Source organism: Neolamprologus multifasciatus, chromosome 14 (genome assembly GCF_963576455.1).
Source record: "Neolamprologus multifasciatus chromosome 14, fNeoMul1.2, whole genome shotgun sequence".
Classification (NCBI taxonomy): domain Eukaryota; kingdom Metazoa; phylum Chordata; class Actinopteri; order Cichliformes; family Cichlidae; genus Neolamprologus; species Neolamprologus multifasciatus.
In genome coordinates, this window is record NC_140452.1 from 39,748,546 (window position 1) to 39,769,314 (window position 20,769).

A 20,769-nucleotide genomic window follows, 5' to 3' on the forward strand; every position below is an offset into this window, starting at 1 on the left:
CAACATAGCGTATTCTGTGCAGTGCAGCACATTTGCACTACATTTCTTTAATGCAGAAACCAAACAGCCACTCTATAAATGCATGATGTAACATAGAAGAGCCACCTCAATAGGACAAGACTTAGCTGTACATCTGCAACTAAAGGATAAAGGTCATTCTTTTGAGGATACCAGTGTTTACATTTTGGACTGAAAACTAAAAGGAGCCATCTATGTCCACTGTGAACAACCATCATTAAACAGCGAGGGTTTGTTATGACACCAACTGTCAGCCACTTACAATGCAGTTTTGAGATCATTTCCCAGGCGCCTCAAACCGCACTCACATATTGGGTCAGGTGTCCTCAATAGGTCACAAAAAAGGTGGAGACAATATCTCACAATGGTTTCACTTGAAACTTCTGGTGATAATGACCCGCGCCGTTTTTCACACATTGGCTCGTGTGATGAGGCATATGATTAGGATGGTGGGTCAACGACCCTCTTAAGGAACAACACCCAGTATGGGTTTAAATACCTGGGACTCTCCACCATTTGATTTAGAACTGAATAAGCCTCCTGGATGAGAGGTGTCTTCTCAAAACTTAAAGAAGTCCAGTCACTTTCTTCCAAACTCCTTAGACTATCAAGGCTAAGGATGACTGGATGACTGAGAACCTACACAGAAATTAAAAAATGTCATGAGAGTTTGATAATATAACAATACAAAGAGCATGCACACAAAGTAATTTAGACACCTCATTCTCAATAAATATTTAAATTCTGGATCGTGGTTCTATTGATTATTTGGCAACACCGACACATACTAATACCAAAAACAATTCCTGTATATTTTGGTTTTATTTTTATTTAATCTGTAAGTATCTTTGGTGGAATGGTGATTAGCACTGGCACCTCACAACCAGTGAATTGATCGATAGACTATATGACAGTTAATTTTGAGATAACTGCTAAAATAGACAAATTACCACAGGGGAACAACTTACTGTAAATTAGCCACTGTTAGCCATCCCAACCAGATGGGACATTAGGCCAGCTGGGTGACAGTGAAGTGTAGCCCTAAGCAGAAGCCCCTGATACACCACCAGTCTCACATTTCAAATTGATTTTCCCCATTCACACATCTGCTGAGGAAAAAACTCTTTAGCATGTTTTCTATAAACAGCTTTCTGGACTTTCTGGACACCACTCGGGTACCTGAGTGTCTAGTCTCATAAGGGAATCGTTTGCAAAAATGGCAAACAATTCCAAGGGATTGAAACAGTGGGAACCGGTTCTCTTTTCTTTGGCTCTCGGAGGAGGCGGACGCACTTTTTCTCCTCTCCCTTATCTTCCCTGCTAGTTCTTATGTCCTTGTCTAGTCTCGTGTCTTTTTTGTATTACTTTCCCTGGAACACTCTCTCACAGTCTGTGTCTAAAACCTAAAAGAGAATTATGGATTTGATCAGCTGGTCTCTGAATGCTATTGACACTCTTTAACGAGAAGTCTGGGCCCGGGAGAACCCGAGTGCCCTGGAGCAACTTTCCCTGCCGGATACACGATGGATGGGTGGCAGAGGATCATGTGCCTGGCGGGACTGTCAATCGAGGACGCTGAAGATATCTACCTATTGGGAACTGTGATAACAGGGTTCTTGCTGATCGGAGCTGGCTTGGCCCTGGCTTATCGGAGAATTAAGAGAGCGGAACCGGCTGTTCAAACCCCCACAAGGCTGCCTGCTGGGATTGGAACGACAGGTGCGACTTCTCAGAAAGGGCTCACTGAAGGCAGCATGGTTAAGAGCTTGGAGGCGCTTACGACTGCAGTGAATGCTCAGAATAACACCTTTGAGCGTATGTATGTTGGATTACATCAGGAAAGAATCAACTCAGAACAACATCTCTGGGCGGAAGCTACATCTCGGATCAGTTGGCTGCGGTCGTGAGGTCTCAGAATCTGCTATGTGAGCAAAAAGAGTGACAAGACCACAGAATCGACGGCTAATAACATCACGGAGAAGCTCGCAGCTATTAACGGGAGATTGAGAGACCAGTGTCGGAGTGTTAAAAACAGCTTGAAATTCTCATGAGTTGTTTGCAAAAGAAAAATTACCATCATAATGCGGCTACCCCTTCAGCGCCAGCTGTGGGCTCAAGGCCGGATAACGACTGTGTTTAATCTGTTCCTTCCCATTCCCTACAAGGCCACCTGGGTTGGCTGGAAGACTGTTTACTTAGCCTGGCAGGGCGAAGGACACTGTCTCAGCTGAACTATGGACACGCACACACATACATATACTGATACTGATAAGCACTCACTGACGCATCACCTTCCCTATCCAACGCCACCTCCAACGCTTACCTCCCCTCTGATGTGGACATCGGGTCAGTTGGAGGCGCAGTCCAAAGATTGCAGCGGTCCCAGATCAGATGTACACACTGGAACACTTTCCCATGTTGCTGTCTGTGTTTATTGTGCTATGGTGTGTTGATATTTGTGCATTCCTGTATTATCCTTTTGTGTTACACATTTCGATGTTTTTTTCCTCGCTACCTGGCCTGACCTGTCTCCCCAATGTGATGTTTGTATTGTATGTACGGTCGGCAAGGTCTGTCATCTCAGTTGTGGGCAAAAGACCTGCAACTGACAAATAAAGGCTATCTCATCATCTCATCTCATCTCAACAAGAACCGGGTTTCGATACCCATCCCTATCCTCAACTGTACCTAAAAGTGAAATGTGGATTATTAAACACAAGGTCTCTCTTCTAAATGACTGTTTGTAAATTATATAAATGCCCCCAAACTCCCAAGTGTTAACTCATTTGATCCTGAATTAACACGCTTACCCTTGTCCACCTTAAATGGAAAACTCTAAAGTCAGTTTTATTTGTTGCTATCTATCCTCACTGTTTCTATCTGATTTCGCAGACCTTTTATCTGATTTAGTGGTCAGTTAAGCTAAAACTGAATTATAGTATAGGTTTTGTGGTTTCTAACCAATTTCATTTTACAATGACTTCTAGAAGTGATGGAATTTTAACTTGTTCTAACAGTGGCATACTATTATAGCACCACACTCAAATTCAGTGAACTCTTTAAAACAACCCTATAACAAATGTTTGTGAAGGCAGACTAAATGGTTAGGTGCTTGATTTTATACACTTGTGGCAATGGGACTAAAGAAACATTACATACATTTTCAGTTTAACTGACTAACCCAGAACTTTTATCCATATACAATAGTGTATGCCTTCTGTCTAGACACCGTATGAAAGAATGGTAATTGAAGCCACTGAAAAAATAAGTTGTATATGCATACTTTATGCTCACTAATCATTTTTTGACTCTTTAGCCTTCCTGTACCAGGAATACCGAGACACCTCCAAGCAGCAGGAGATTGAGCAGCGGCGTCAGCGTGACAACCTTTTTCCTGGGGTCAAGGCAGGGACTGTGGGGACAGACTCTGGTGTAATGTCTCCACCAGTGTTACAGCTGCAGCTGAGGAATAGTGCTCAGTCACTGACCTTGTGGCAGAACCTGGAAGCTGTGCAGGCAAGCGGTCTGCTTACTCAGTTACCGCACAAAGAAATTATAATGCAAGAGGTGAGCAATTTTGTGAGGCCAAAGAGTTATTTGGATTGAGTAACGTTATTTATTACAGTAACATGTTTGATTTCAATGACGTCTTTAGAACAACTCCTTATTTCACAAATGTTTGTAAAGGCAGACTGTATGGTGAGGGTCCTTTATTGCAAAATGGGTTAAGTGTAACTAGATTATGTCTCTGTTATCTGAATTCACTTACCCTACAATGACAATCAGGATAAACAGTCATATGAAGCTGGTTATGAACTCGCTATATTAATCCAAGGTTTTGATTTTATTCACCTGTGGCAATGGGACTGAAAACACCTGCATTTAAAATTTAAGAGGACTGGCCCACTATGTTTGTCTATATAGTGTACTTTATTAATCATAAATTTGGGAAATCCTTTAGAAAAAATACACTAAGCTCCAGGAAGTGTACGCTTGACCTTAGTAGACTCAATCACAACAGGCACTTAATAAAGAGATCTTAGCATATGTGTGCATGCAAAACATATAAATGGCATGCAAATAGACGAATGTACCAAGTGATACTAAAATATTTCAGTGTAGACCATAGCTTATGTGATAAGGTGGATAATCAATTAATTGTGGTGTTGGTCATTTGGTATTTGATCCTTCTACAAGTTAAAATTGCCCTGGGCAAGACACTGAACCCAAAAGTTGCTCCCAAGCAAACCACTAGAACTGGTGTGTGAATGGTTAGATAGTAAAAACACACTGTAAAGTGCAATGGTTAGAAGGGACTAAGTAAAGACTATTTTCCCAACTGGTAGACAGACTGACAATGCTGCTGAGAAACAAATTAAAAGACAGCTGTCCTGGTAGTGATTTGTTTATACTGTATTGAAATTTCCTTTTGTCCCTAGGCCATGTTTGAGCTGGTCACTTCAGAGGCATCCTACTACAAGAGTTTGGAAATTTTAGAGACACATTTCCTACGTAACCCTGTTTTAGTGAACACTCTAAGCCAGTCCGACATGCATTTTCTGTTTTCCAACATCGAGGAAGTGATGAAAGCCAGTGAAAGGTGGGATATGTTAGTATATGTTAACCAAAATCAGTTTATTAAGTCTTAACTGTGAAGTTTAGTTATAGAAATCTCATAATTTTTTCAGGTTCCTGATGGATCTTGAACACCGAATTGAGAAGTCTATTTTGATTCCTGATGTGTGTGACATTGTTTATCACCATGCAGCAAAACACTTCAATGTGTTTATCACATACGTCATTAATCAGGCGTACCAGGAGAAGAACTACAGACGCATTTTGTGAGTATTATATTTTATATGCCTTCTTCATACACAGATAGTTAAATTATGGAGTGTTGTATGAGTCATTTTTTTTGTCGTTGTTAGAAAAATATGAATGATCATAATTTATAGTTATTTACACTTTTTTCATAGTGTTTTTATTTCTGTTAAAACAACACAATATAGTTCCTGCTATTTTTGTATACATTGCTGTTAATGATAAATACATGCTTGGAATTAGAGAAAGTTTTAAAATAAATATCATCTGTTAATGTTTTAAGTCTCTGTTAAGCAAGTTTTTGTAATGACAAATGTTGAGAAAATGCAGTGTTGTTGGGTATGACCAGTACAATGGGAGAAATAATTATTTGATTCCTGAAGAATTTTGTAAGTTTGCTTATAAATGAAATCTGTTAATAAATTTTAATAGAGACAGACAAAATATCAACAAAAAAAAGATGCTTTTACATAAAAGTTATACATTTATTTGCACGCCATTGACTGAAATAAGTATTTAATCTCTAAGCAAAACATGACTGGATCAACTTTGGTTGCCAAGTACAACAGAAAGAAATTTCTTGTAGTTGGTCACCAGGTTTCAGGAGGGATTTTGGCTTACTTTAAGGAAAGTCTTTAACAAACTCAATTTAACCTAACCTAACCTAACCAAACCCCTAACCCAATTTATAAAGCCCAGATTATTGGCTTAATCCCTTTCTAGCTTCTATTTTTTTTCCTTTATTTTCCCTTCTTTCCAGGTAATTGGGAATTTTTTAAGGGGATTCTGGTTTCTTTTTTGCTTTTTTGAAAGTGTTTTTACATTGTCTTAATTAATGGGGTTCATATGTATGTCATTGTAGTGATTTTCAAAATGTGCTCTCCAAATGTTGTCAGTTTGGATAGGTAATGATTGTGGGTTGTTTGTATTGTAGCTTTTCCGCCTATCTCATATCTAATTTTGGTTTCATTTCATATACAAGTTTTATGGGAAAATAATTTTATTTGCTTTATTCATGCAAAAGGCAGTTCATATTTAATTGCATGTAAGACCGTTTTTTTTTTCTTCACAATGTTTGGTGTTAGCCATGTATTTTTATTTTTTATTTTGCATTCTTGTTCAAACTTTTAGTATTTTGCATTTAAAGGCTGCAGTTATTGATTTTATGTAGGTGGACACTAAAGGTTTGATGTCATTAGTGACCATATAGGGACCTTATTTGTATCATCTTTGGTAGGGCCATATTGCTTTTGGCTATATATGACTAAAAAGAGACAGGAAAAAGAGCTAGAGGTGGCAGAGATGTTAAAATTTTTATTGGGAGTGATGAGAATGGACAAGATTGGAAATGAATACATCAGAGGGGCACCTCATATCGAATGATTTGGAAAGATGCTTTGCAATGAGGAAGGGTGAAAAGCAGAAGACGAGAGAGGAGATATATGTATGTAGTAAAGAAGGATATGCAGAAAGTGGGTATGCAAAAAAGGATACTAGGAACAGATTGAGATGGAGGCTAATGATTTGCTTTTATGAACCCTAAAGGGTGCAGCTGATTGCTCTTGATTCTAGTATGAATCTCCCTGAAGAACCTCCTTTTAACCTACCATTAAATATGTACAGGCCAAAGACATGTCATAGACATACTGCTGCACTGCCACTTTCCTTATCTCTCAACTAGGGATGGGTATCGTTTAGGTTTTATCCGATACCGGTGCCAAACCGGTACTTTTGAAACGGTGCCGGTGCTTAAACGGTGCCCAAACCGGTGCTTAAAGAATGGAAAACACAAAATTGGTCCAAAAACCTCTCATGTTCAGCTGTTTTTTTGTAAAAAGATAACAATGTTAGTCTTTTCTGCAGGTATAGGGCATATATGGTATCACTCTGGGCTGGAAGCAGTGCTTAAACAATGGAAAAAACACAAACTTTGTCCAAAAACCTCTCATGTTTAGCTGTTTTCCACTTTTTCTTCGGTCATTTTAGCCTTTTTGGCCAGGGTGAAGGGAGTATCTGCCATCAAACAAGAAGACAGCCGCATGTAGCTATGATGGTGTTTGCTAGTTCACGTTACATGCATTAATTTAATAACGCGGTTAGCTTACTCAACGTAAATTACACACGAACAACATTAAGCTACTCACGCAGAGAAGAACGGCTGCTGCTGCCATCATCATTTCTGCTACACTGGCAGGGCTAGGTTCATCGGATTTAAAGTGTGACCTCCTTTGACAGTATCAGCTTAAAGCACTTGTTGCAGGCTGCTGAGTTTGCATCTTTTGCTGTGAAGTACAGCCAGACTTTTGACCGCTTTGCCTTGGGCATTTTTAATCTGTAGCTCTGCTCTAAAAGAACGTACGTACCTGGACCCGCCTACTATCCTCGAAACGTAAAATGATTGGCTAGAATCTAAAGTGTATCATTCCATACCAGTTGGTGGCGGTAATGCACCTTTCAGTTGTTTGCCAACCGCCAATAGAAATGTAAGGAAGAAGAAAGTATATCACAGCTCAGGAAAAAAAAGCACCGAAATAAAGCACCGAAATGCGCGCTGCTTTTCGGTCTGGTTACTACCGTTTATGTCAGAACCGGTGCCATGATGGCACCGGATACCGGTACCCATCCCTACTCTCAACACATATAGAGATAAGGAGAAGAACATATAGTATATGGAGAACATATAGTATTCAAATAAGCAATGTGTTTGAATGTCCAAGTTCTGATTATGACTGTCTGTCCAGAGACGGAAACCAGCAATTTCGGGACACTATGGCTGCACTAGAAAACCATTCATGTGTCAGGGGCCTGTCCTTTACATCTTTCCTCATCCTTCCTTTTCAAAGGATTACAAGGCTCAAGCTTCTTGTTCAGGTGAGTTTACCAACACTGTTCTATCTATCTATCTATCTATCTATCTATCTATCTATCTATCTATCTATCCATCCATCCATCCATCCATCCATCCATCCATCCATCCATCCAATACCATACATACGTAAGGATGGAAATCGAGAATTGTTTCCAGTAGTTCAGTTCCTTGGAATTATTAGCCTGCTAGACAAAGCGTCAGAAAGAATTGGCTGAAATGCTAAAATTGGGAGTAAAACAAGTCACATAGCATGTTGTGTAGCCACCATGGTGGTCAAGACAGATACGTCTATACAGTTCTGTGTAGACTACTGGTAGGTGAATGAGGTGTCAGTCAGGGTGTTGGGTCTTTGACCCAGCATTTTTAGTTTATTTTGTATTCGTGATTCTTTCCGTTGCATCATGAAGATGTTTTAAGTTCAAGTTTATACAGATTAGTCTTGAGTTAGTTCTTTCATCCCTCAGAGATTATTTTTATTTCTGGTTCATGTTTTCATGTCTTTGTCTCATCCCTGTGTCTCCTCTGAGAGTCTGTCATGTCCTATGTGTATGTTTTCCCTGTCATGTCTCTGTTTATTCCCTCTCCGTCTCATGTTTGTGTTCCCTATTTGTTTCTCGGTTCCTTAATTGTGTCTCTGTGTTTCATCTCCCTCACCTGTTCCCATTTTCCTCACCTTGTGTTTCATCCTTTATCTCCCTGAGTCTGTTATATGCCTCCATGTTTTGTAGATCCCCATTTCTACTGTCAAGCTTGTGTGTCCTTGTCGATGTTCGTGTGTTCATGTACTTCCTGTTTTATTTTGACAGTCACTCGTCCTGTGCTCAATGTGTTCAGTAATGCTTCCCCTGTCTCATTATGTCTAATTTGTTCCCGTTGTGTTCCCACGTATTTCCACTTCCTTCATCACCCAGTGATATATATTGTCTCTGTCTTCCTCACCCCTTTGTCAGATCATCTGTTCATCTTCCTCACGTGTTCCAGGTTTTCATGTTTCTAGGTTTATGTTCCTTGCTTCATGTGTCACATCCTTAATGATTTAGTTCATGCCCAGTTAATGTTTCCTAGTGACCTCTTGTCATTGTTTTGCATCTTTATTTAGCCTCAATAGCCTTAAAACCTAGTTTTGCCCTCAGAATGTCTGCATTTGGGTCCTTACTACAGCAATGACAGCAGCTGCAGCCAGTGACACTGTCACAGTTTGACGTTTACTCCATGCCCCAGGTCCTGGATCGGTTTGGCACTGCTTGTTTTTTCACAACATTGGATTTAACTAAGGACTACTGGTAGATTACCTTGCCTCTATAGTTCAAGGAAAAACCAGCCTTCTGCACTCTGTACGGTTTGTAAAAATAAGTCACAGTTCTGTTCGGCTCTTTTGAAGCCCCAACCACCCTTCAATGCCTTATGGGTGTTGTGTCATGCTGCATATCCTTCCATCTACTTGGATGACGTTATCATCACCAGTGGAATCTGACCAGAGTATGTGAGTAGCCGCAGTCCTGGAGTCTCTGAGGCTCGCAGCCAACCCAAAGAAGAGTGCAGTAGGATGGCCAGATTTACAGTATCTGGAGTACCACTTAAGAAGTGGTCAGATACACCCTCAGATAGAAATAACAGCAGCCTTCACATTCTGTCTGCATCCCAAGACCAAAAAAGAGGTGAGACGGCTCTTGGGGCTGGCTGGTTACTATTGGTGGTTCATGCCCGACTTAGTTGACCAGGCCCTCACAGATCTGGTCCGGTGAACAGAGCAGTGGCAGGCAGGGTTTGTGCAAGTAAAGAAGGCTCTTTATGGGGAACGCTTGCTCCACAGTCCTAATGTTTCCCTACCTTTCATTCTGCCTACTGCCTACAGTGGAAAAAGAGTGCTTGGCCATGCAATGGGCAGTCGCCTATCTTCATTATTGCCTCCTGGGCAACCCTTTTACCCTCTGTTCAGATCCTGGCTGCATTCACTCCATCGCATGAAGAATGCCAATACCTGGATCAACCAGTGATATCTGGCTCTCCAGTCTTTTAAGTTCAAGGTGATCCATAGGCCATGGGCGCAGATGGTTGTGGCTGATTTCCTAAGAGAGGTTATTTGAATATCTGAATTTAAGTAGGATGCAGGAACTGGGGTGTGTAGAGCAGCAAAAGGCAGCTGTCCCCAGTTTGGAGAGTTTCCTGTCTGACAACAACCTAAACCTTGCCAATGGAGCGATAGACATTGTTGCATACTTTGTCTCTTTCAGAGAACAGTTCAGTAAATATTTTCCAGGGACAGCAGAAGTGAATAGCTGGATGAGAAACGGCATCAGCATCAAAGCATCTGACATGTCTGAAGATTTTACAGTTGTTCAGCAGGAGAGTTTAATAGAACTGTCTTGTGACGAGACACTGAAGTCCCCTTTCAGAAATCAGACATGGTTGGACTTTTGGCCACAGCTGCCCAGTAAATACTTTAGGGAAAGCCATGCACTTTCTTTTTCCATTTGTGACAAGCATGTTGAATGCTAAATCAAATCTCAGACTGAAGCTGACCTCAACTGACCTTTATATCACAGAACTGTCTGGAGCCATGCCTATCCTTTTCATTTGGTATGTAGGCTGTTTCCAGGAGCCAGGAGCATAAACCAGCTGTACTGCACTGAACCATCCACGATGTGCTCTCAGTGGCAGGGGAACAATATGAGAACAGTCCCACCAAGGGTGGTGACAGAGCATATCGGAGAAGGTGGCAACTTATAATAACAATGCTCAGTGGCCCGTGGAGCTAATAACAGACCAAAGTAACCTCCCTAAACAGGATTAAGTAACCATCATAATGAGAAGACATCCAAGAAATAGACTCAAGCATGAAGAGCTGGACAGCTTGAAGAGTTGGACAGTTCTTACATGTACATCTACGGTCTAAAGAAGTTAACTGCACCTGGTAGCACAAATTAACCAGCTGTTAATGGATGAGACATACCCAGACTGGTTAAGTGAAGGCAGGACAGTCCTAAACCCTAAAGACCTGCTTCAACACTACATGAAAGATCCTGTCATTGTAGCAGCTAAGATGAACAGCTATATGGCTCAGAAAGGAATAGACAGAAAAACCAGAGGGGCAAAGCTATATCTACTGGTAGATAAAGTAGTCACTCGAGACTACTTTAAAACCAGACCAACCTGTGCACTGCCTGGATGGACTATAAAAAAGCCAGTGGCTCAGCCTATATTGGTCTATATTAGCCTATATTTATTTACTTCTATTTATTTATTTATTTATTTAATCGTTTGCAAAAATGGCAAACAATTCCAAGGAATTGAAACAGTGGGAACCGGTTCTCAACCGGTTTTTGATACCCATCCCTAAAGAGGAGGAACCATCATGGAAGGATAGGCCCCTGCACAGTATGTACCACCGGCAGATAGAGGAATTGGCTGACATCCAGAAATCCTACCAGTGGCTGGACAAAGCTGGACTCCTAGACGAAATCAAGCTGTATGCCTGGAGTGAAGGAGACATCACTCCAGGCCAGCTGGAGTGCTGTAGTGCGCAGAGGCACTAATCATGGTAGGAGAGGAACAAGTTTTCAAGTTTTCAAGTTTTATTTGTCATATGCAAGTTAGCACAGGGTCAACATTGCAATGAAATGTGTTTGACGAGCAGCAGTCACTCAGCAGCATGATACAGTACAGAAAATATAATAAAATATAATAAAATAAAATATAAAAATATGAAAATAGTAAGGAGCTAAATATTAGAGAGACATGGTAAAAGAGAAAAGATGACTAAATATATACAGTGGGGCAAAAAAGTATTTAGTCAGCCACCGATTGTGCAAGTTCCCCCACTTAAAATGATGACAGAGGTCAGTAATTTGCACCAGAGGTACACTTCAACTGTGAGAGACAGAATGTGAAAAAAAAATCCATGAATTCACATGGTAGGATTTGTAAAGAATTTATTCGTAAATCAGGGTGGAAAATAAGTATTTGGTCACCTCAAGCAAGGAAAATCCCTGGCTCTCACAGACCTGTAACGTCTTCTGTAAGAAGCTTTTCTGTCCCCCACTCGTTACCTGTATGAATGGCACCTGTTTGACCTCATCATCTGTATAAAAGACACCTGTCCACAGCCTCAACCAGTCAGACTCCAAACTCCGCCATGGCCAAGACCAAAGAGCTTTCGAAGGACACCAGGAAAAGAATTGTAGACCTGCACCAGACTGGGAAGAGTGAATCTACAATAGGCAAGCAGCTTGGTGTGAAAAAATCAACTGTGGGAGCAATCATCAGAAAATGGAAGACATACAAGACCACTGATAATCTCCCTCGATCTGGGGCTCCACGCAAGATCTCATCCCGTGGGGTCAAAATGATCATGAGAACGGTGAGCAAAGATCCCAGAACCACACGGGGGGACCTGGTGAATGACCTGCAGAGAGCTGGGACCAAAGTAACAAAGGTCACCATCAGTAACACACTACAACGGCAGGGAATCAAATCCCGCAGTGCCAGACGTGTTCCGCTGCTGAAGCCAGTGCATGTCCAGGCCCGTCTGAAGTTTGCCAGAGAGCACATGGATGATACAGCAGAGGATTGGGAGAATGTCATGTGGTCAGATGAAACCAAAGTAGAACTTTTTGGTATAAACTCAACTCGTCGTGTTTGGAGGAAGAAGAATACTGAGTTGCATCCCAAGAACACCATACCTACTGTGAAGCATGGGGGTGGAAACATCATGTTATGGGGCTGTTTTTCTGCCAAGGGGACAGGACGACTGATCCGTGTTAAGGACAGAATGAATGGGGCCAAGTATCGTGAGATTTTGAGCCAAAACCTCCTTCCATCAGTGAGAACTTTGAAGATGAAACGAGGCTGGGTCTTCCAACATGACAATGATCCAAAACACACCGCCCGGGCAACAAAGGAGTGGCTCCGTAAGAAGCATTTGAAAGTCCTGGAGTGGCCTAGCCAGTCTCCAGACCTCAACCCCATAGAAAATCTGTGGCGGGAGTTGAAAGTCCGTGTTGCTCGGCGACAGCCCCAAAACATCACTGCTCTTGAGAAGATCTGCATGGAGGAATGGGCCAAAATACCAGCTACTGTGTGTGCAAACCTGGTAAAGACCTGTAGTAAATGTTTGACCTCTGTTATTGCCAACAAAGGTTATGTTACAAAGTATTGAGTTGTATTTTTGTTATTGACCAAATACTTATTTTCCACCCTGATTTACGAATAAATTCTTTACAAATCCTACCATGTGAATTCATGGATTTTTTTTTCACATTCTGTCTCTCACAGTTGAAGTGTACCTCTGGTGCAAATTACTGACCTCTGTCATCATTTTAAGTGGGGGAACTTGCACAATCGGTGGCTGACTAAATACTTTTTTGCCCCACTGTATGTATCTATAAATATAAATATATGTACACTAGTGATTAAATAAGAAAATCTTGAAAAGAAATATGACGGGAGGGCAGATGGGATATTGCACAGGAATGAGCAGCAGAAAATTACAGTATTGCACTTTAAATATAAATATCAATGACAATAAAGTGAAGAAGTGAAGTGAAGTTCTGAGCACAAGATCCATAGAGGCTGGGGTCTATCACACCAGGCAAGAACCCAGGCTGTGTAAAGATGCTCCTGAAACAATCCAGCACATAACAGCAGGGTCCAAGATACTAGCAGGCAGGAACATACATGGAACGACATAACCAAGTGGCCGGCATAGTGTACAGAAACATCTGTGCCGAATATGGCCTGGAAGTCCCGAGGTCAAAATGTGAGACACCCCAGGGGTGGTGGAGAATGGCCGAGCTAAGATCCCGTGAGACTTCCAGATACAGGCGGACAAAATGGTGGTGGCTAACCACTGGACATAGTAGTGGTAGACATGCAGAATAAGACGGCTGTAGTGATAGACGTAGTAATACCAAGTGAGAGCAACATTAGGAAGAAGGAACACACTGAGTTGGACTGATTGACGCTGTTTGGTTATTTCTAACCAAACATTTCTAACCAAACAGTGATCCAGGAGCAGGTGGCAGTGGGGCTTAGGTGCAATTTGGTGGTAAGGTCTGGAATTTTAGTGTTAAACACTAGGCTGTAGTCCATGAACAGCATCCTCACCAGTGTTGGGCAAGTTACTTTGAAAAAGTAATTAATTATAGTTACTAGTTACTTCTTTAAAAAAGTAACTGAGTTAGTAACTGAGTTACAAGATTCTAAAAGTAATTAATTACTTGAAAAGTAACTATTGCGTTACTTTAAAAAAATGTTTAACCCTCTGGGGTCCAGGGTATAATTGGCCATTTTTGACTACTTTTGATTTGACCTCTACATTTCACCTTTAAAAGCTACTTACTTTGCCTTGTTTGGTATCATTGTTTTCAGCACAACCTCACATGTCTGAATTTACAGTTATGTTTTCATTTTGACATACTGTATTAATACAATTGATCTAAAATCAGACAAAAAACATAAAATTAGAGTAGAAAAAGTTATATTTTTTACTGTAACAACCACAAACATGTTTATTGAATCATATTTCATAACTTTAAATGCAAATATAAATTGTCAGTTTTAAAATAATACGCACAAGTTTTGCAAACAACAAAGTTATTTGCATCCATTTACCTTTTACCCCCTTTTTAAATAACCACTTCAAACTATTTACATAACAATCAGCTGGAGAACATCACAGCCTGATACCTGCAGGTCTGACAGCAGCAGGTGTATCACTCCTGTTTCTACCTGGAGTCATTTGACCCAGCATTTTGAGTTTATGGTGTTTTCTGCTTTCTTTGTGTTGTAATGTTTTAGTTTTTTTATTATGTTGATTAGTTCAGTCATGGTTTATCCGTCTAAGTTAATTATGCTCTCCCTGTGTCATTCCGTTTCCTGTTTGAGTCCATGACGTCCTCTGTGTTGCGCCGTTGTGTCTCGTCTCCCTTTCCTGTTTAACCCTCATAATGTCCCCCCGATTTCCATACAACTGGGGTGATCAGGGGTCAAAACTGTCCCCGCTTCATTTGAGTGTTTTTTAAAGTATAAAGTATAAATTGTCAATCAATTCAGTGTTACATCTTAGTTTTACTTAAGACCAACACATTAACACAAAATTTACCCAACATTTTACATTTTAGGGCCACCACACCTTGTTTACAAAAAATACACCCTGTTTTTTAAGCGAAAATAAAACAAGAAAATTAAATATTTAATTGTTTAGATAATTTTGACTATCTGACTAACTACAGAGTGCTGTATGTTGAACTTTAGTGAGAATTTTTTTTTGAACCATTTAAATTTTTTAAATGGCAGCACATAATCACACCTGTGGTCCTCAGGGGTCAAAAATGTCCCCACTTCATTTGACTGTTTTTTAAAGTATAAAGTATAAATTGTCAATCAATTCAGTGTTACATCTTAGTTTTACTTAAGACCAACACATTAACACAAAATTTACCCAACATTTTACATTTTAGGGCCACCACACCTTGTTTACATAAAGTACACTGTGTTTTCGAGTGTAAATAAAACAAGAAAATAAAATATTTAATTGTTTAGATAATTTTGACTATTTGTCTAACTAAAGAGTGCTGTATGTTGAACTTTAGTGAGAAAGTTTTTTTTCAAGCGTTTATAAATTTTAAATGGCAGCACATAATAACACCCGTGGTCCTCAGGGGTCAAAAATGTCCCCACTTCATTTGACTGTTTTTTCAAGTATAAATTATAAATTGTCAATCAATTCAGTGTTACACCTTAGTTTTATTTAAGACCAACACATTAACACAAAATTTACCCAACATTTTACATTTTAGGGCCACCACACCTTGTTTACATAAAGTACACTGTGTTTTTGAGCAAAAACAAATTGAGAAAATAAAATATTTAAATGTTCAGATAATTTTGACTATCTGAATAACTACAGAGTGCTGTATGTTGAACTTTAGTGAGAAAGTTTTTTTTGAACCATTTATAAATTTTATATGGCAGCACATAATCACACCTGTGGTCCTCAGGGGTCAAAAATGTCCCCATCTGGTTTGATTGATACTTAATTAATATGAAGTCGATTTTTTCCCCCACTTTTAATTAAAACTTAATTCAAACATTTTTAAACATTTTTTTTATTCCATTTCAAATTTAAGTCTGATAAAAACCTCATAAAAATGATTTTTTTTCTTTGTTTTTGGGTAAAAAATAAATTAAATCATCAGTTATCGTGATTATCGTTTCACAACCAGAGTCGGTTGCTTTAACAGATGATCACAGACGGGTTTATGTCAAAGTTAATTTAGAAAGCTGTTTTTAAACTACTTAAAGTTTTTTACTGGCAGCAAATAATCACATCTGTTGTCCTCTGGGCTCAAAAATGACCCCGTTTGCTTTGACTGTTTATAAAGCAAGAAGCATAAAATATCATCCATCTCTGTGTTTCAAGGTTTTATTCAACTTTATTCCAACTCATTACCTGACAGTTTTCTATATTTTGGCATGATAGGACACCAGGGCATGAGTCTGAGTGAACACATGAGAGCCTGAAGCAAGAACAAAGGCGTGTCCATGTTTTACCCAAGTGCAGGAGGAAGCTCAGGTTCATTCCTCTGTACTGGTCCCATCAGGAGGAAGCTCAGGTTTATTCCTCTGCACTGGTCCCATCATGGACAGCTTTCTTTCTGCACTTGCAGGCCAAGGGTCATATACAGTAAACAAGTTGTTACAGGTGATTGTTTTCTTTTGGAAACCTTCTGCAATGTTAGGGACAACTGGCGTGTCCTGACTGCAGGAGACGGTTTGCCATCGTACACTAGCATGTTCCATGTACAGCTGGACCTGCATCACATGCTGCCCATGTTTTTATCTCATCCCTGGTTTACTTGGATGTTCTGTTGGACAGAGTCCTCTGAAGGGGACTTGGTGCTCATACAGTCAGATCAGTACCAGGGTCTGACATCACAGCAGGAGACACGCCCACTTGCTCCATACACCTCAAATGGGAGCACGTTTGTGTCATGAACGATGATCATCTATTGTGTCTTTATCAAGAAATGATATCCTTTTTGTGCTTCTATGATTAATCTTGTGTCACCTTTAAAACTACTCTACCAGACTCAGGATGTCATAAACTGGCCGTAGCGACTCTACTGGATGCTCGGCAGTAAGAATCAACACACACACATACGCCTACAGCTGCATTCGGTCCATTTTTCTTCCTCTCTCGTTGTCCCTCCTTGTTCGTCATTGAGTTGGCTGTAGAGCAGGTCATCTGCTGATTGGATGGTTGTTGGTTCAATCTCTGTGTGCTCTAGTCTGGAGTTCTTACCAAGGTGTCCTTGGGCAAGTTACTGAACCCCAACTTGGTCTCTGATGCATCCATTGGCATGTAAACGTTCAAAGGCAGAATACAAGCAGAATACACTGTGTGTAATGCTTTCAGTACTCGAGTAGAAAAGTAACTGAAGGAGTATGGGACCTGGCACATGTGCTTGGACTGTGGTAGATCGTCTTTCTCTGAGGCCCATGAGAGAGTCATGCATCGTCTGACACTGGGAAGGATAGAAGACCAGATCAATGTTTCCTCACATTACTGCAAATATTCCTCTGTCTCAGCTGACTCCTCTTTCCTGCTTGATTCTTTGTCTTCATCATAATTAAAATAGAAGATGTGCAGTCCTCTGACACATCTTCTATTTCAGTTTCACATCCTGAAAATTCAAGAAACTTCAAGAAGCCCAGTCACTTTCTTTCCAAGCTCCTCAGACTACCAAGCCCTGGAGGCCTGAGAACCTACTTGAACATAGTTCAGATTCTTCATCACTTTCCTTCACTTCATAGCCTTCTTCCACTTCTGCAGGTGGGTGATGTGCTTTTTCAGAGAAAGGTTAACATGTGCTCTAAATATTGGCTATATTTTCATTATCTTCTAACCCTGGATCTTCCTGAACATTGATTCTCCCTCCTCATTATACTAGAGGACAATATGTGCTTTGTCCTGCTGGTCATTGCTTTGCACAACATGGTAAAAAAATGTATGCTCATCAAAGTATGCAAATCTCTAGTGCAATGGAGGCTTGTGAGCTACTTTCTGTGTATGTATTATTGTAGGGTCGACCTTACAATACGAAGCACTTTGATGCGACTGTTGTTGTGATTCGGTGCTGTGTAAATAAACTTTCATTGAATATAGAGCACCTGCCTCCTCATTGTGCTGCCTGTTGTTGTTGTTGTTTTGGTTGTTATGACCAGTGCTTGACCCCACACATCAGTGATCCAAGATCAAAGATGTTTGAAAGCAGTATGTTGTGAAAATACGGCTCTTTGCAACACTTTGTACTTTGGGGTCATTTTTGACCCCTGAGGACAGCAGCTGTTATAAAATCCAATAAAAACCCCATAAATAAATCAAATTACTTAAAACTTATTCCAATCACGCATAGTATAGTAATGAATAACTTCTGTTATTTTCAGACCATTTAATGAATAAAAAACACATTTTTGATAGCAAAAGATTTCTTTAGAGGACAAAAATGACCCGTGGACATCACAAGGGTTAAAATGTTCCCCTCCTTGTATTGCATTTCTTGTCTCCCCTGTCTGTATTGTGCTTTCATGTTTCTACCCATTTTCTCTCTTGATCTCCCCCCCCCCCCCCCCCCCATGTCCCTTACTCTTTCTCTCTCTCTCTCCCTCTCTCAGTTAAGGGAGCCTCATCTCCCTTAAATGTTTCTGCATTTCCCCTCTTTGTGTCTCCTCCCGTTGTCTCCCAAGTCCCGTCTAGTTTCCCTGAGCATTCCTTCCTCCAGGCTCCTGTGTCAAGTTGTGTGCACTGTCTGCGTCTTAATGTTTCCAGTTTTACTTTGACAGTCTCTCATCTCCTGTTCAGTGTGTTCACTTTTGCTTCACTTTTGTGTCTTTATGTCTGTTTATCCCAGCTGTGTTCCAGTGTATTTTCACTTCCCTCCTCACCCCTCTGTGTATTTAGTGAGTGGATTTTTCCTTTATTTATTGTCAGGTTGTCTGTTTGTCTCACATCATGTTTCCAGGTACTCATGTTCTAGTCCCATGTTCAAGGTTTAGTGTTTTAGTCTTCCCAGTGTAGTTTACTGCTAGCTCTGTCTTCGTTCCCTTCTGCCTTTTGTTTTTCATGTTTTCCATCAGCCACAATAAAGGCTCGCTTTTTGTTAAGTTCAGTCCCGCCTTTGTTTGTCTGCATTTTGGTCCACACACATCACAACTTAGGGAACTGCTATCACAGACAGGACAGGACCATAATGAGGAATGCTGGTTCTCACTTCATCCACAGTTCCCATATGCGTTGTAAATAACCGCCCTCAGTGGGTTTGCTGGCATAGTAACAACCAATCCATTCTGTGTTATCAGTTATGTATGGTTTGTTCCAGTATCCCTATCCCACTACTCATCAGTATGTCCTGTTTCCTGAAAACTTGATGTGGACCTTGTTAATCTGGGCAATATCTGAGTCAGTTAGACTTCAGTTTGTCTCTCGTTCATACTTTGAGGTAGGCTTAGGTACCATGGGGGACCATGATTTTGTTCCAAAGACAGTGTTGCATAAACACACACCCCAAACAAACAAACACACACACAAACAAGGGGTTCTTAAACAGTTTAAGTTGCTTTGGTGTTAATCAAATTAACAACAGGTTCACTAGATGCGTAACAAGACAATTCCTCAAAAGGTGAAAGCCACTGACATTTTTTTCCTGATTGTTTTTTCACTATTTTTTGCATTTTGCCAGTGCCACTACTTGTAGCATAAGAAAATAGAAAGTTACTCTAGGTCAGGGGTGGCCAACTCCGGGCCTCGAGAGCTGGTGTCCTGCAGGTTTTAGATGTGTCGTAGCTGATTTAAATGCCTAAATTGCCTCCTCAACATTTCTTGAAGTTCTCCAGAGGCCTAGTAATGAACTAATCATTTGATTCAGGTTTGTTGATCCAGGGTGATATCTAAAACCTGCAGGACACCGGCTCTCGAGGCCTGGAGTTGGCCACCCCTGCTCTAGGTCTTCAACCTATCAGCAGGACCGGTATCTGCTCCTCTGTGCAAGGAGGCACAGGATGAGTTCAAGGATAAGCCAGCAAGTCAGTGGTGTGAATGTCTCTAAACAATCAGAAACAGACTTCATGAATGTGGCCTGATGGCCCCACATCCTGTAGTAGACCCTTCTACTCTCTACCCAGAATTCTGGATCCCAGTTGATATTGCCAGGTCCCCCACTGGTGCCCTGTGGTTTTTACATATGAGAACAGGTTTGTTCAGAGCACATGTTACAGATGTGAAAGGGTCTGGAGAAGCTGGGGAGAACATTATACTGCCTATAACATCATTCAGTATGACCACTTTGATGGGTCAATGATGGTCTGGGGTGGCATATCATTGAAGGGACGTACAGACCCCTACAGGCTAGGCAAAAGCACCTTCAGAGCCAGGGTTATCAGGATCCTTGGACCCATTGTCAGACTCTACACTAGTGTAGTGGTTCATGGGTTTCTCCTGATGCACAACAATGCCTCGTCTTATGATGCTAGAGTATGCGGGCAGTTCCTGGAGGATGAAGGAATTGATACTATTGACTGGCCCCCACACTTACTTGAATACAGTAGAACACCTCTAGGACATTATCTTTCACTCCATCCAATGCCTCCAGGTTAGACCTCAGAATCTTTCATTTTGAATGCACACAGAACAAGGGACTATCAAAATAAAACAGGAAGTAATGAACACAGAGACCAAGACTAAGAGACAAGAGACAAGACTGAGGGGACAGAATGGGGATACAGAAAGGAAATAAAAACAACCTTGCAGTAACTCAATGCAGAAATAACTGGGACGTAACAATGACACTATAATAAAAAGTCAGAATGACAACAGTACAAAATGTAAAAACTATAATACAAAGATAATCAAAACTAGAAACCACTAAGCATCCCAAAAACTCAAAACGGACCATCACAAGTAGCCTGCTGTTTTCTTGTTTCAGTTTGACTTTTTATAGGTGAATAGTTTTACATTCCATCAAATGATGTGGTCCTTTCTATCCTAACTAACTTTAAATTTC

At 40.6% G+C, this 20,769-nt stretch overlaps 1 protein-coding gene and 1 long non-coding RNA gene across 2 annotated transcripts in view; both read left to right on the forward strand.

Annotated features, from left to right (window-relative positions):
* ngef (neuronal guanine nucleotide exchange factor) overlaps positions 1-20,769 on the forward strand; it is a 50,139-nt gene that overhangs the window by 17,760 nt on the left and 11,610 nt on the right. The window contains exons 5-8 of the mRNA XM_085130385.1: positions 3,335-3,585; positions 4,458-4,618; positions 4,707-4,859; positions 7,581-7,710. Coding sequence (XP_084986511.1) covers positions 3,335-3,585; positions 4,458-4,618; positions 4,707-4,859; positions 7,581-7,710 — 695 coding nt within the window. The remainder of the gene's footprint in view (positions 1-3,334; positions 3,586-4,457; positions 4,619-4,706; positions 4,860-7,580; positions 7,711-20,769) is intronic.
* LOC146504657 (uncharacterized) lies at positions 7,717-20,511 on the forward strand. Its single transcript, XR_014868642.1, has 3 exons — positions 7,717-11,272; positions 13,263-14,641; positions 18,238-20,511. It is a non-coding gene; the product is annotated as an uncharacterized LOC146504657 (long non-coding RNA).